General features: G+C 36.8%; 1 protein-coding gene across 1 annotated transcript in view; it reads right to left on the bottom strand.

Annotated features, from left to right (window-relative positions):
- Positions 1 to 18,331, bottom strand: part of LOC145664634 (uncharacterized) — a 503,737-nt gene that overhangs the window by 166,181 nt on the left and 319,225 nt on the right. Inside the window, exon 3 of the mRNA XM_081731469.1 lies at positions 6,056 to 6,746. Within this exon, the coding sequence (XP_081587595.1) occupies positions 6,056 to 6,699 (644 nt within the window). The 5' untranslated portion in view covers positions 6,700 to 6,746. The remainder of the gene's footprint in view (positions 1 to 6,055; positions 6,747 to 18,331) is intronic.

Below are 18,331 nucleotides of genomic sequence, written 5' to 3'. Positions count from 1 at the left end.
TTTTTTTTTTTTTTTTTTTTTTTTTTTTTTACCAAAGTGATCCTTGGATATGAGATACCTTTGGTGTAAATATCACAGCAATCCGTGTAAGGGCACTTTTCACCGTCTTATACCCTTTAATTCAATTAATATTGAAATTTCTCATTAGCGCGCCAACAGAGGAGGAGCAACTGGATACGGACCTCGTACCACATCTTCCTAAAACAACATACATTTGTACATTTTCTCAATAAAACTATACTTGTTTAACAGGAAAATTATTGACGTATCATGAACATTTCATCTTACTCTTCTTGTGTATTCTTTCCCTTATACAAATAATCTAGTTCTATACTTTTCCCCCTGAAAACATAGATCGAAGTATTTTACAATTACAATACCTGTTAAATAACACACAGATGTGATGGCCTGAATTCTATATACAGGGTGTTTCAAAACAACATCGACAACGTTTGGGAGGTGATTCCTCACGTCAACATAAGACAAAAAGTATAGACCAACCTGTGTGCACAAATGTTTCCTTTCGGAGTTATAGGCTGCCGAAAATATGATAAAATGAACTTCAAACGTCCATAGCTCCAAAGCTATGAGACTTAGCGTTGTTTGGTCAATATTTCACTTAGGAACTGGTATATGTCTTATAAAATAAAATACATGTTTCAGAATCCTAAGGTACTCACGCAACAATTTTTATAGAGGGAGTTTGGCTATGAGCATACAATTTGAAAGTGCCTCAGGATTCTGAAACTGGGATATTTGGATAGGGCACATATTAGTTCCGAAGTGAAGTCTTGACCCGACTACGGTAGTTCCCATAGTTTTGGAGCTATGGGCCTTTAAAGTTCATTTTTTCATGTTTTCGGGCGGTCTGTAACTCCGAAAGGAAGCATTTGGGCTTCTAGGTTGGTCTATCGTTTTTGTCTTATCTTGGTGTCAGGAATCACATCCCAAACGTTGTTAGTGTTGTTTTGAAATACCCTGTATATAATGCAAAATTCCTTCCGCCAGCTTGTTACACTAGTAATAGTTCACAGTCAGACTAATAGCTGCCTGTAGATTCACTGTATCTACCCAACCTACAAGAGATGAAGCTAATGTGCAGGCATTTTGCACATATAAAACAAATGCGACAATTTAATTGCAATTTAAAAACTCCACTGTTTCAATTTAATTACTTCAAAATAGGACAAGAGGCGTAGTCATATTTAGATTTGATCATTACAAAGTTAAATGTAAAAAATTAGAACTTTAATTAAGTACGAACTTTAAGAACTATTAGCGCGTAATAGTGAGCCGAAGATTTGGAGGGTGCTAGTTTATATATAAAATTCAAATTCATTTAAGAAAAAGCTCGAAACATTGGATCATACTTGAAGAAGAAATGTATGAAACCACTTCATCACAATTTTAGTTCGAAATTAAAGAAAATATTAGAATAGTTCCTCATAAATAAGGAAAGATGGCTCAAGTATTCAATGCCGTTGAAAACGCACATAACAACGAAAGAACAATGTCGTTGTTCCTGACATTACTCAGGGTAAACATCGTAAAAAAAAGCTGATTGACTTTTCCCTTTACACAAGTAGAAACTTGATTACGCTGAACAAGATGAGTTAGATGTTAAAGAAACTCAAAACTACCTTTCTTCGACTCATAATAGTATTTCTTCAAATTAGTGGAGAAAGTAGTGATAATATTTTTTGTGGTTCCTTAGGTGTTCTTAAGTTAATATTGCAACGATTTTTAAAAGCCAGCATTGTCACGAAAACAAGCTAAAATATTGCTGATAGCAGGCAGGGAAAACTGCATAATGATCTTTGATAAAGCTAGATATCGGAATGAAACCTGAAGGTTAGAATTTCGAATCTTAAGTTCGATGCTCTACCAGCGAAAATCAATAATTAAGACACCTAATACGTAGTTTTGAATATCAACCTCAATCTATATCAGTGACGACGCCAGCTGTAAGTTCCTAGGGGGGCAAAGGAGGGGCAGATACATTTTCGGGGGGGGCGGCTATTTTCCACACCAAAAATGACATTTATTATGTTTGACTTACTTTACATTTTGTATTTCGTTGTTGATTTTATATTAGGCCTATATGATAAACTTATTTCAAGTAAAATTTGTAACTAACAAATAAGTAACGTCTGCACATGAAATATTTTTCAATGCAACTTTTGAAACTTAAATTGAATTACTTTCGCGTTTGCTACAAGTAACAAATTCGTCTAGTACTATATGCAACGTATATATATATATATATATATATATATATATATATATATATATATATATATATATATATATATATATATATATATATATATATATATATATATATATATATAATTTACGAGGGGCTGCTGAAAATCTCGTAATCCAACCGTAGAAAGATGAAACTGTAGTTTTGAAACAAATTTTCATGTTTTCAACAAATTTTCATATTAATAATGAAATTCTTAATGCTTTCTCAGGCCTCTGAAGTGATTATGTGCGCCCAAACAGCGAACATCCAGATCACAACTATTATAACATTTTTGTTCCATCAAGGATAGTCACCAAAGTAAATTAATGAGAAAATCAGTGAAACACTACGGGACTCTCCTCCATTATATACAGTGGTGAAGAATTGATGGCTTAGTTCAAACGTGGCGGTTTCTCAACAAATTATGCTTTACATTCAGGATGACTTTACATCCAGTGACTGTTCCCGAAATCATGAATGCAAATTGTGACATTATTCTTGAAAATTACAGCATTTCAGCCAGTGGTAGATATAACGTGGGGCCGGGGTTCCTACGCCACCCAAGTTTTTGACTGACAAAGAGAATTTAAGCTATTATTTAAACACTTTTTAAAGTGTTTAGTAAACTCACGATATACTTATTATAGTCTGAGGTCTGGCTGCAACCCCCTTCCCCAGTTTTTACCGTCTCAGTAAAGATTGTGGGCATTTCTTTGGAACTCGTTGGTAGTATAATTCAGAATGGCTTGGGTATGCGCAAGTTCTTGGCACAGTGGGTTCCCAAAAAATCTGTCAGGAGAATAAAAGAGTGACGGCATTAACAGAAGTCTTCTTCCAGTTTGAATGTAATGCTGATCATTTCGCTCACGAATAGTAACCATGAACGAAATATGGTTGTACCACTATGATCCTGAATCGAAACAACAGTCAATGGAGTAGTAGCACTCATTTCTCCCTCGCCCCAAGAAGTTCAAGACACAGAAGTAGGTTGAAAAACTATTTGCAACATTCTTCTGGGATAAGTATGGAGTCGTACTCATAGAGTACCTCCGCAACGGTCAGATATTTAATTCAGACTTTCTACATTACTCACAAAACTGAAACAAAAATTCAAAGTTCAACACCGCGGAAAATGAAGAGAAAGGAATTGAGAGAATACACCTGTCAATCGTTCCTTTAAGAGAATACACCTGTCAATCGAACCCCTGTGAACACAATTAGCATTGCATAATCTAGGATTTCAATGTCTAGATCATCATCCTTATTCCCCAGATTTAGCTCCGTCTAACTATTGCCTGTATTTATTTCCCAAACTTAGATCTGATTGAACTTCAGATCTGATAAGACATTGGTGCGAGGAAGTCTCCAGATTTTTTTAACTTCTGCAAAACTGGAGCACTGTACAAGGTAGTATATTGACTCACGGGGGAAGTGTAGAAGAAGTAAAACTTCACCATTCCACGTGCACTCCTGGGTTGGGCTACGAATTTTTCAGCAGCTCCACGTACATTTCTAGTCAATATGGTAGACGTCATGTCAGTACTTTGAAACAAAATAAGTAAGGGAGCACTAGTGTATACCAATTACTAATTAAAGATCCACACTCTGACAATACGTTTTATTGGGAGCTAAATAAATAATCGATTTAATTCCATACATTTATTATTATTATCATTTGCAAGAAGGAAAAACACAACTTTTTTTCCTTCAAAAAATTAAGCCCTGGTAGTCGCAAATTAAGCTGTTGTAAGCCCATCCTCCGAATATTGAAAGCCGAGAATAATGTTTCAGGAAATAGAAGTATAGAACCTTTAAATAAAACAAAATATGAAACTGAAAACTTCAAAACTGGATAAATACAAACAAGTTATGTAATTGGTTTTACCTTTCTTTTCTTTCTAATCGAAGTTGACCCAATGAGAAGAAAACAAGTCGACCAAATCTACTATTGTTCACTAGGCACAGTAATTAAAATTCATAAGAAAGAACTGTATACTAACTAAAATTTACCGGAAAAGGCGCTAAATTAGAAAACAGAAATATGCATGCATACCCAGACCTCAAAGAAGAAAGCTTGAGGACTAATCTGCCACATAGTAAATGTATAGATAGTACGATCTGACAATGAGATTGGTTATGATACTGATATAAAATACTATATGTAGAAAGCTTTCATTGGTTATATGATTGTAGGAGTCTGGGGGGGCAGTCTGAATGGCAGTCAGGGGGGCAGGAGTAGCCACCAGGGGGGCGCTCGCCCCCCTTGCCCCCCCTCTGGCGTCGTCACTGATCTATATCTCTACAAAATTATACATTATTTGCACTTTACATTAGGCTTGGTAAGTTAATACGGAATAAATAAAGAATCAATCAATAGAGTGTAGTAAGTGTAAATGGTACATATCTATAATGACTAATAAAAAGCCTATTGGTAGTTAGGCAACAAAGAATAAAATTTTCATTGAATTGATAGACAACATTAGCTAATAACTACATGAAATCTCAGATGTTATGCGACACCAATGCCATGCTGTGCATAATATTTTTTTTTATTTAAAAAGGGAGTGGTATCACGTCAAATCATCGACACCAAAAGTAGATCCAATAACATCGACATATATTTCATCGATGGCACATTTCAACACAGAAATCAACAGCCAAGTCATTGACAATCAAACCATCGACACCTAAATACCGTCAACCAATTCATCGACATTTCAAATATCGACGACCAAATCATATAGATAGCCAAGTCATTAGCAGCCAACCATCAATGTACAAATCATCGACACCCAGAATATCAACATCCAAAATCATGAACTCAGTTTATCGACAATCATTTCATCAACCTGTCGATGACTTGGCTGTCAATGACTTGGCCTTCTATGATTTGTTATCTGTGATGTGGTTATCGATTATTTGGCTGTCGATGATTTGTTGTCCTAGAGTTGCTTGTCGATGTTTTGGTTGTCCGTGAATTGGCTGTCGATTATTTGGTTGTCGATAAATTGGTTGTCGATGATTTGGCTCTCGATGTTTTGCGTTTCGATGTTACGAAATGTCCTGTTGATGTTACGAGGTAGGCCTATATTCAATCATAAGTTTCGAACAATTGGCATAAAAACTCAAAAAGGTATTCACACATTTTACTTCTATTTATTATATATAAATTGTGAGTACTATTTTCTTAATAGATAACAACTATCGGCGTTGTCCCAAAATAAGTCTTAACTGTATTATTCGATTATTTGTAATAATACTACCTAAATTAACCTCAACTATAAGCAATACTTCCGAAATAAAGTTTAAGTATGGGTAGTAGTTCTGATATAAACCTCAGCTAAAGATACTATTTCCGAAATAAAAATGAGTTCAGGGTATTAGGAATACTTCCAAAATAAGAATGAGGTGTTAGTATTATTTCTTAAATAAGCCTCAACTATGGGTGTTAAGTCCGAAGTAAGCTTTAACTATGGATGTTACTTCCAAAATAAGAATTTGGATGTTACTTCATAAATAAATGGACGATGAGTATTGCTTTCTAAGTTAACTTCACTATTGTATTAGTTCCGAAATAAGCTTGTACTATGGATTTTGCCTCCGAAATTACCATGAAATATAGGTATTATCTTCGAAATAAGACTCAGCTATGAATATGATTTCCTAAATAATTCCCAACAGACTAATATTGATAGTTATATTTTTTTCACTATAATGTGGTATATCGTGTTTACGTTATAAACCATCCGGTATAAAAGTATTATACATATGTATAAGAGTTAAATACTTAATTTTAAAAAAACTTACTCTGGCGACTTTTTCTTCCTATTGCAGATATGGACGAATGTCATGACGACAAAAATGAAGGCAAAATTCACTCCACACGTGACTCCAATGATAAGAAGAACTTCATTTGTTCCGTAGCACATTTCTATTCGTCTCTTTGTAGGCGAATCACGCGAGGAGAGTTTTTTGTTAGGGTCTTTGGCAGAGTCAATGGACGATGTCCAATTCACATCACTATCATCTTCACCTTCACCATGATACCAAGACACTGGAGTAAAACCACTAACATTATTATTATTGTTATTAGCGTTACTGTTAACTGCGGTTTCCTGCACCGCTGGTGTTGGAGTTACTGATAACAAAGGTTGTGACGAAGAAGAGACTGTGTGATTTTTGTGTCTCTGGTGCACTCGCTGTGTAGTCACTTTGGTGGCGCGGTGCTTAGCGTGTCGAATATGGATCGCAGAGTCATTGCCGCGAAACTGACGTTGAAGTGTCCTTTTCACGCGTACAACGAAAGCCAAAGATGGATCGGCAAAAAGAGCATCTTGTAGTGGACCTGGTTTTGTGGATGAGGTGATATCTGGTCCGCTATGAACGTGATTGTGTTGTTCTCGAGTTGTCCGGTTTTTATGATGTCCCCATCCTGTGAGGAAATTGGACATCTTCCGACCAACTTCTGTGAACAAGTTACCATTTCCTATCTCAGGATCTGTAAGGGAAAAAGAAAAGAATTATATTTTAGTAATGAAAAAAATATAACAGTAAAACTTCTTCAAGAATGAACTTATTAGAAAACAATGTGCTATTGATTATCTTAGTAGGACAACGGAACAACTGTAGAACATTTTTAAACAGACTAGACAACTTGTTTTAATTTAGTTTGACTCTATCACATGGGTTTTATCCTATCTTTAATGCAGTGGTGGGGGCAAGTTGAAGGTTACTCTTAGTTCATTTTACATACATAACTCAGCTTATCTATCATTTCCACGAACTCTTTTACATTACAAACTAGTCGTGAAATAACAAGACTAATTAACTGCATCAAAACATCTGGTTTCGTAAAAGCTATGAGAAAGTACTAACAGGTTACTATTATAACAAACAATCCGTCGGCGTAAAAGGCATTACAGAGATACTAAGACTTTGTGATTGCATTGCAATCAAATGGCTACACCGATTAAGATGAGTCTTGATGGCCGTGTGCACCAATCAAGTTCAACTGTTGAACGAGGGTCATAATTAAGCTCGGTGAAAATGTCTGTTGCACCAACAACGTTGAAGGTTAGGTCTCGGTCAAATCGTGGATAAACTTGGTTTTAACTTGAACGGCCAAATTTGGGGGTTTAAACTTTGTTGATCGAAGTCAGTCTGTTTACATTCAATAATGTCTTTGTATTTTTCCACTAATGAAATTACACAATAAATTTCTCGTGTTCGGAAAAATGTTTTACTCGTGGTTTCATTATTTTTCCATCACAATTACGATCACTGAAATTAAATTACTCACAACTCTAGGCACACAATCTCGAAAGTCGAAAAGACCGGCACGCGGTATGCTTCCTTCATTTGTTACTTTGTTAAACGAAGATTAAAGACAAAAGACGACAACCAATCAGAATCGATTTTAGTATCTGATACAATCATCTTTCATATGCGGTAGAACATAGTATCTAATACAATCATCTTTCATATGCACTCATTTATTTCATCCGTCGTAAAGCACTTGTAATGATTTTACACTAGTAACCCTACAGGTACTCGTAAACCTTACAGGTGTATTACTTTGAATTTAATTCTATGCCTGCAGAAATTTGTTCTTTATAAATATGTCTTTTCATGTATAGTATTGAATTTTACCTGTAAATCTTTGAAAGTGTGATGAGCTAAAAGTAAACTAGCACTCTTAGATCTACATTTGTTTGCAATCATCCGAAGGCTTTGAACTATTAATTTGAAGAATAACAGATCATCATGAATATAAAAAGATAAAGAAAAGAGATGGCAGGGAATACAGTGGCTACTTTTTAGGAACATTTACAGGCAAAATATGTTAATTCGCAGAAGATGAATTAATAACTAAGGATCTTATGTATGTAGGCGGCCAACTTCTAACTGAAATATTAATGTAGAAAAAGTATTGGAAAGTTACCTCTGTTAGCATCTGCTAAGTTATTGTATTATGCAAACAACACACTATGTAAAAAAAAAAAAGGACATCATACTTTTTAGTAATATTAGTAGCAAAAATAGATCAGAGAGTAAAATGATCAAAACGCAGAAAAGCATTCAAAAATTAAATCCCGTTAAAGATTTAACTTGTGAAGTAACGGACGTGCTAATATTGCAATATTAAAAGCCCTATTTGCGTGAGCCCAATAAACGACAAGGACATCTCGAAGATTATGATAGTAAGTTGAATTATACGTTGATATGACCATTCGAAGAATGCAAATGCAATTCTGCCTGCAAAGTTCATTCAATGAACGCTTTAAAATAACTTGATAGGAGAAACAGAATATATCAACTTAACAGAAGCTCTCAAACACTATGGGCATTGTGAAGAGTCGTTTCGACATATGATTAACGTCATACTAAAAGCCTGACTGCTGCAGGAAATCATTGTCAGTCAAACTCTTTAGTATGGCACTAATCACGCGTCAAAACGACTCTGCATAAGGCCCAATGAATCTTAGGTACTGAAGGATAGTTGCACAAGGTGAGCCAACAAAATCTCCAACATTTTAAAGGCTAATAAATCGAAAAAAGTATTGCAGATAGAACTTTTGTTTATTTTAAAAATATACAATGACATCGGAAATACCTTGTACTTACTTTTTTTCTGATTTGAATCAATCTATTGTGTTGTATATTGAAATGATACAACAGCTGACAATACAATTATTGCTAATAATATCCATAAAAAGCAATATTTTTTTTTTTTTTTTTTTTTACTTTTCGATTGATTCTAGTGCTGACAGTGAAGGGGCAAGAGAAGTTGAGGTTGTCACTCTCCATCTCGACTCACCTGTCGTTTTTAGTCGCCATTATGGTTTGGTGAGATCATTGTGCGTACGCAGAATAGGGTTGCCATATTTCAAAAATAAAAATCCGGGACGCTACTAAATTACCAGAATCTTTGAAATGCTTAGAGTGAAAAGAAGTGTTCTATACTAATTTACTTTTCTTTCACTAGATAGAGTTGTTCAAGTATTACGTAATTAATTTCTTAGTCATTTTAGTCGACTTTCTCCTCCCTAGTTAAGTACACATAAGCAGATGATTTACCCCCTCCATCGGTAAGCATTTTTTTATTATTATTATTTCTCAGAATCTGTTGTTTCAGAGTCCGTTTTAGCTCATTCAAGGTACGATGTTTCTCTTCAAACGTTTTGTCTCTTCGTGTTTTCTTTTTCTTTTTTTTTTTAAAAAAAAAAGAACGGTTAGTTCATTGGCAATATATTCTGCCGGCGTTTGTAATAATAATCCAGTGAAAAAAAGCAAATTATAATATTCCCGTCTTTTCTTATCCTGGACATTTAAGCATCCCGAGAAATATTTTCCGGACACCGAGACGCAGATCTCGTTCTGTTACGATCCCGGATTTTCCGGGACGAATGACAACCCTAACGCATAAGAAATGTTTGTTGAAAAGCAACAGTTTCGTGTGACTAGAGTATTAAAAAAGCTTTTTGCTTACAATTCGCTTTTCCACACGATGAAAATGTCCCTGATCTGACAACTATCTTGCAGGAGGTAGAGAATTTTCGAATAACGGGTTCAATATTGGAAGAAAGGACCATCTATCCGATCTAAAAGTACTCCTGGGAATATTGAGAGTGTAAAATAGTCTGTTTTGCAGTCTCCAAGAAGTTCTACAAGGAAGCATGCTGCAGCTGTTGGGCTTCCTAGAGCGAGTGCAAGGAGAATTTTACAAGAAGACATGAACTTTCAGTCACACTGTTTTTAATACCATTTTATAACTTTGAAAAAACAACGCACTATGTTCCAGGGGGGAGATTCTCCCCCTTTGGGCCTCTCCGGGAAATCATCACTGACCAGCAGGCTTTCTTCCAGAAAATTTTGTCCAGCTAAAGACAAGAAGTCCATGTATGAGGACTACGCTGGGAAACTATTCGTTATAGACTGTGCTCTGCATAAGATGTATTCAGAAGTTAATTTACCTTAGCCTCAATGGGAAGGCGCTTGATAAATCTGGTAGCAAAGAGTCTTCCAGAAGTATGTGTTGAAGAAATAACTGCTCACCCGTAGAATGAATAGTACCTGTATAGTTTTCTTTATTTATTAATCATTGCTTTAAGATTTTTTTTTCTTCTGACAAAAATGCATTTTACGATGATCATAATTTCAGATTTAACGTAAAACTAAACTTTTACATAAAATTTTCAGAAAACAGAAAAAAGGTAACGCCATGTTTGCAAGTAACAAAAGAAAAAAAGAGAGATCAGAATGGCAGGTAAAGTTTTTTTCTGAAAACATTGCTCAAAGAACCAACCGGTATATCATTTGCAGCTTTTTATTATCTCTTAAAAAGTGCATTACTAGTGAATTCATTTCAAAAACCACACAAAACTTTCTTTAAAAGTGAAAAAGAAAAAAGAAATGTAATTCTTAACGCACTGCTGAAGGAAGTAGTACTAGAAGTTTTGCGGTCTAAACTTTCTGTGACAAAATGACTTCGCTTCATATAATATACATGTATTTTATATATATATATATATATATATATATATATATATATATACTTTCTCTTCAGAGTTTTCCAGAGGAAATGCTACACCATTCTGTTCTTTATTCTTAAAAAGAACTATTTCTTAAGACAGAACTTTGTGTTACTCGGAGCGCACAGACATCAACGTCATGAAAGTGTACTTTTCGAACCGTAACGAGATGTCTTCAGTCTCCACCAACAAGGGAATGAGAAAACTAGATGTCACTTCAGTCGCTTGTCCTTGAGTTGTGAGTTTCCGACAATGAGGCAAAGAAAAATAGTGAATTAAAAAGAATTTTTTTTAAAGAAAAAGAAAAAACAGAACAAGAAACAGAGTAAACAGAAGAAGCAACTATAATGGGTCATTGTACTAAGTAGAAATTTAGCAGCTTTCGATGTCAAAATAATTAAAACTGGAGTTATATGCGCAGAGGAGAAATTTTCCATGCACGCATACTTCGCTGGTTTCCAGCTTTCTCATTTGAGGCATTGTTTACAGTGTCAAGTCCTGACTGAGGATATTACGAGCTTGTGGACGCAAGCCCGGCAGTTCTCAGTGGCGGGCGAGAGGGTGAGAGAGACAGAGGGTTTCACTCGAGTGGAGACTGCACTACTGTACACGTTAGTGTGCATATTTTTGGAAGCTTAGCTTCATCATCATCATCTCTTCATCTTCCGTTCAACATACTGATCTTCAATCATTGGTTTTCCATCCACCATCTTCATTGGCCATTATGGCCAGCGGACAACACCAGTCTCTTCCTGCGACAGCTCCTACACCATCAGGCCTCCCTGCGGCTGCTCATAAAGTAGAGAAACGAAAGAGCTATAAGGATGCGTTTGAAACACCAGTCCTTGTGACACCACGACCAGATGAGAATACCAGGATTACGGACAACGGTAACATAGCATCTACATCTACATCTCCACCTCACAAGAAGAACCATGACGATAACATCAGTATTGCTAGTTCCGACGATAGCTCCCGACTCATGATAGTAGACGGCATCCAGCAACTCTCTCACAAACCTCAACCAGACGTTCATAACTTTCTTCTACAAAACTTTGATCCAAAACTCCGCAACACCAAACTGTTACTTCAACAAATTCTTAAATACCGACCACGCACAGAAATTTTACAAATTGTTCAAACACAAAACGGCTACATCATAAAGTCACCTCTGCCGCATTTTGCTACAACAATACGAGACAAGCACAGTTTCGAAATCTTTGGCAAGACAGCAAAACTTACAAAACTCCACGACCAACGTACCAAACTACCGCCGCCACCCAGACGATCTCCTACACTATCTGTGGTCATTCGCGGAGTGGATCCATCATACAGCGATGACGAAATTGAAGAGGAATTACGTCAAGAAGGGTACGTGTTCAAGAAATGTCTTCGCATCCGTAACAACCAAGGAGCTACTTACATGGTGCGGGTCTTGACCGAATCACAAGACACTATTGACGATCTATTGGAACACGGGGCATACATCTACAAGAAACGACACAGAGTTGAACCATCGAAAACTCCAGCCCCTCTACCAATACGTTGCGACCGTTGCCAGGAGTATACACATCCAACATCAAAATGTACTAATACTTTCAAATGTGGTTACTGTGGTGGTCCCCACCACACCCGAACCTGTCCAAACATGCAACAACCACCTGACTGCCCTACCTGTCACGAACGTCATCCTGCTTATAGTTACAAATGCAAATCGAAACCTGTTCCTCAAGAAGCACAGCCAGAATTAGTTGTTCCTCTCCGCATGCATGATGCACAAAATCAAACTTCTGACACTCATACTACCTCAGATCAACCTATAACAATCAAACAACTCCTAGCTTTCATCACGCTCACGCTTCAAAACATACATCCGTTCGCACGTCCTCTAGTTTTGCAACACGTTCAATTCGCTGCACAATCAGTCTTTCACCTTCAATTTCATGCAACTTACAATGGACCTACGGCCTACTTTCATACTTTTCCATCTCAGCAAGGCCTTTAAATTTCATCCTGTCATGAGCATTATGGGTTTAGTCTTTCTCTTTCTAAATATTCGTTCACTCTTCACTCACAAACTACTTTTCGAACAACTCCTTCTCGAAGAAAAAGCAAATGCTTTCCTACTGAACGAAACTCATCTTACTCCAAAATTGCAATGCAAAATTCCAGGCTACACATTAATCCGCAAAGACAGCACTCTACCAGCACGACGTGCAAATGGTGGCGTTGCTATCGGCTTCTCACCCCATATCCCATATCGCATACATACATGTCCAGCACAGAATCTACCAGAACATCTCATAATCACCCTTTACTACAAATCAGATTACATCACCATAGCAACAATCTATGTACGACCAGGCCACCCAATCCCTCTGGGATTCTTTCAGTATATTTCAAACTCGTTTCAGCGCTATATCATCTTAGCTGACATCAATATTCATAGTCGTTCTATCAGAGACAAAACGAATTTTGTGAACTTCATCACCACTGCTACAACAGGCACATATCACCAACTACCAAAACCGACACGCCCAGAATCAAATACGACCCCTGACGTAGCTATTACTTCAGCTACCTTAACACAGCGCACAACACTTGAAGTCTTAGACCCATTAGGAAGTGATCATGTACCGATCAAGCTATTCATTCAATGTCGCACTCCTCGACCTCTTGATGCAACCCCACCTCATATGATCTTAAGATATGATAAAGCCGACTGGGAGAAATATCGTTTATATCTTTCAACACACCTAGAAGGACTTGATCCACCTACTACCGAAGACGAACTATATCATCTATTGGATACTATTACACGCCATATCAATCACGCTTCAGCACAATATATACCACAATCACAATATACGCCATATAAGCCTAAACTTCCGCCGCAATATCTTGCCATGGTGCAGCGATCGCGACACTTTTTTCGGGACTACATTCATACAGGAAGTCGAGAGGCTCTTCGCCATCACAGAGCTCTACAACGTACAGTCCAAAACTATGTTAAAGCCTATAAATTACGTCAGTGGGTAAAAACCTGCAACACTCTTGCAGAGACATCCCACCCGTCACGTTACTGGAAACGCCTCAACGCTCTTTCTGGCAAATCAAATAGAACGTCATATCCACTCATTCTTAACGACAAACCTCTTCACTCTGATCTCGATAAAGCAAATGCCTTTGCCACATATCTTCAGGATATCTTCACCCCACTTACTCCTGACCGTCCTGTTCATAATCATCCGGTGGATCAATTTGATTTTTCATCTGCTCATCTTCAGCCAAACAGCAACCACCAGCTGAATATTCATAAAACACTAACAGCGGCCATCACTCCTGATGATATTACTTCAGCCATTCGAAGAAAACGTAATACAGCCCCAGGTATAGACGCAATCTCTTATCGCCATATTAAGGAATGTTCATATGCAGTCCTCTACCTTCTCTCACTAATCTATACTTTCATCTTACGTACTGGATTCATACCATCACAATGGAAGACGTCTAAAATTCTGATGTTTCTCAAACCTAATAAACCAGCTGACAGTATTTCTTCATATCGACCTATTCAATTAACGCCTGTGTTCAGTAAAATTCTCGAAACAATCTTAGTTCAACGACTGCATATCCATCTTACTCATTATAATCTTTTACCACGGACGCAAGCTGGATTTCGCCCAAATTTTAGTATCAACGACCAATTACTCCGTCTTCTCAATCACATCACCAACCAATATAATACATCACGACCATCTTGCCTTACCTTATTTGATTTGGAGAAAGCATTTGATAAAGTATGGCACGCAGGACTTATGTACAAACTTTTGAGCTTCCGGCTTCCTCTTGCTTATATTCGATTCATCTATAACTTTCTGCATTGTCGCTTGGCATACGTATCTATTAACGACACATTCTCTCATCCTATATTCCTTTACTCTGGTGTACCAGAAGGATCTTCACTCTCCCCTCTGCTTTATCTTCTTTATGTGGCTGACTTACCACCATTACCTCCGAACGTTCATGTTTTTCAATATGCAGACGATACAGCGTTCCTAGCACTTGGTAAAACTGTTCACCAACTTAATATTTCAATGCAGTCCGCTATAGATTCATTTATTAACTGGTGTGAAAAGTGGCGCCTCAAGATAAACGCTCTCAAGACCCAGACTATAGTTTTCTTGCCGCCCAAAAAACGCACAAAGGTCCACCGAAACCCCAATCTACTTCATCTCACAGTCGAAGATACACGTATTCAACTCAGTAAATCTGTCAAATACCTCGGCCTCACCTTAGACACACATCTCACTTGGAAACCACATTTACAGGACGTGATTACAAAAGCTTCAAACCGGCTCAATTTATTAAAACGTCTCACGGGCACTACCTGGGGTCTCAGTTCTACAACTGTGTTAAATACTTACAAGGTCTTTTTGCGTCCAGTTCTGACGTATGCTAATCTAGCTTGGATCGCTGCACCACCATCCTTCTATAACAAATTAAAGATCTTAGAACGCCATGCACTCCGCATTGCTTATAGGATAAAATTGCCAAGTCCAACATGCGAATTGTACGAAAGAATCCCTTTTCCACATATTCTCTTCCATCTCGAATCTCTCCGTCTCAAATATATCGATAAACACCTGCATGAACGCCACCCGCTTCTCATAGACACCATGAACGCTCACATAGACTTTCCTATTTCAACTCCCATTATACATACGCCGTTATCTCTTCTTTTCACGATTTACCATTACACTCTACCTCCAAACCACAGGTACCTCCACTTAGCAGAAGAATTAAAGACCGACGACCCACAGCCTCTCATCTGTCCATCATACGCACTGTAATACCTCTGTCACTAATCTGGGCTTTCCCTTGTCTTTCATCAATGCTTGGAGCAGCCCCCAAGCGAGAAGATTAACCAGCATCAGTCAACTAACATAACCCAGTGTTGTGTTTGTGATTCGCACTTCACCACATCATGCCATCTCATCTTCACCTCATGATTGTGATCTAAAGATCACAATGTTCAACCTACCAATGCTAAAGATCAACAAATAAAATAAAATAAAATAAAATAAAATCCTCTGTATAATAACGATAACACCTTCCTTCATTCCTATACCCCTTTTCAAACCCAGTAAGACAAACATCCCATAGACCAACCACCACAACTCTTATTTCTTCTCATTGTAATGTTACCCAATTCCCCATAGAGGGCGTAACCCTCGAGCGGGTAGCTAGCTCTGGCTAGCAAAAAAAAAAAAAAAAAAAATTTCCATGCAATGAAGTTTCGATCTCTATGAAGGTATCTAGTATGCTGTTATTTTTTTCAAATAATCAATAGTACCTGTGCGTAATTAGCTAAAGATACAGAAATACATTTACAAATTTATTCTAAGACACAGCAATTTTGTTTTAGGACTGAAATCCTTTTAAAAATAAATTTGCACTATGCCTTTTGTGCATTTCATAATGCATGTATTCTAGAAATTGTTAAATCTTTGAGATTGTCCGCCGTGGCGTATGCATCGTTCGTCAAGGGGTAGAAGCTTAGAAGCTCCAAAGTTCATGTAATGGTAGATGTTCATTCTTGCATATCATGGGGTTGGAACCACAAACCCCACATTGAGAACGCCACTGGATTCGATAACACAATAGTTGAGACTGTTTCGTCTTAAATATGCCGCCCAATGTCTCGTAATGATGTATATAGAATGATCTTAATCGAATTACTTTTGAAACGATGTTAGTTTTACAAAAAAAAAAAAAAAATGCTATATCTAGATAAAAAAAAGAATATTTAGTAACAGGTAAAATATACAACAATATGCAACTTACAGAGATAACAAGACTAAAAGAGTAAAAGAGTACGTAATTTATATTTACGTATATTCACAATTCAACAAAAAATAAATACGAATAAATAGCACATTAAATCTTGCACATCGGTATGAAACATATCCACCTATCCGATATAGAGGTCTGTTTTTTTTAATGAACATTTCTTTTCAAAAGTGTTTCGATTAAGACTCGTAACGTTGTTATAAATTTTTCTACGTCCGTAATCCAAAAGTAAATAAGACTCCGAAATCCAAAAGTAAATGAGGATATGGTGTTTTACGATATCGTTCAGTCTAATATTGCTGCGTTCGTTGATAAGTCTTTTCTGCTACTTCTTGTACCGGTACACTAGTTCAAAGGAATATAATTACCATTCAATTCTGTTTCTATTGAAATTGTGTAGTGTTTCTGTGCTCTCAACTGATACGAATAAACGTAGAGAATCTAGTGTCGTATGAAGAGTCTTAAGCATTCTTATTCTTCTGTGAAATAATGATGAAAATTATTATGAATAAATACGTATATATGGTTTTAAAGGAATGAAGTAATGTTGACGAACTTAATGAAGCTAGTGCATCCATATTAGCATGATAATGATTTTAAGATAATGTTATAATATAAAGCGACGATTTTGTGGATGAAGATCAGGCTAAAGTATGTTTCCAAGATAATGTTAATTTTTGATTAGACGTACCGTATGTAAGACAGAGATTCAACGTTAAATACCTAGGTATCCCATCTGTACTATAAGTGTACTCTGATGTAGGAGTTGTGTGATAGGGATGATTTGCAGCTGGCGTAATGAATTTGAAACATCTGACTGTCATTTGTAAATCCTTACTTTAGAGTAAGCTGTTTTTATTTATTTAGCTATGACGATCGTCAAAGCAGCACCTCTTTCATTTGCATATCTGATGTCTTTGGTTCGAAGTCCTTCGTCTATCTTAAATTATAAACGCTGTGGCGACGAATTCAATGGTGAATATTCGTCTCTAATTGTCGCAGAAGTAGGGATGGGCATGAGTCGAGTCAAACGTAATTTTCTCGAGTCGAGTTAGATCTAAAGCTCTGTTTTTGTTGTAATATATTTTATATTTTTTATTGTAATAACCCCCAAAATCATGAAAATCAGCGAAGAAACAAAACTTAAAAAGTGTTACGTAACGAAGGAGGAGTGGTTCAGTCTTGCGTTACGAAGTGTGACAAAGGGGAGGGAGGGGGTTAAAGTTGGTTAAAAATAGCGTTACGTAATATGTGGACGGTCCCTTACGCTGTTCTCATCTACGAGGCGATGTCGGGATGACACCTATATTGAAATAATCTGATCTGGCAGCTAACTTCCCCCATCGCTTTCCAAAGGTATAAGGCAAGATGTCAGTTTGCTGTAATTAAATTTAAGTCAACTCTGTTTTGACCCTATCTCCTCGCCCTTGATGATAACGTCAGAGCTGTGGAGGGTTGACATTGCGTGTGATCCTTTATTCTTCATATGCTCGTCCCTTCCATCATTCTTGGCCCAGAGTACTTAAAACTAAATACAGAATTTGGCTCGTTTTGACTATATGACGTAAAGTAATCATGAAAGCAAAATTAGTTTCCATTGCAAATTCATGTTTTAATTAGAGTCCGAAACGCAAGTTATCACAACTTACAATTCCGCGAAGCATAATCTTGAGAGAGGGTTCATCCTCTGACTTCGTCT

The sequence above is a fragment of the Thermobia domestica genome, chromosome 11, assembly GCF_964235325.1.
Source record: "Thermobia domestica chromosome 11, izTheDome1.hap1.1, whole genome shotgun sequence".
In the NCBI taxonomy this organism is placed as follows: domain Eukaryota; kingdom Metazoa; phylum Arthropoda; class Insecta; order Zygentoma; family Lepismatidae; genus Thermobia; species Thermobia domestica.
The sequence above is the reverse complement of the archived record's forward strand: the minus strand, read 5'-3'. Positions and strand labels throughout refer to the sequence as shown.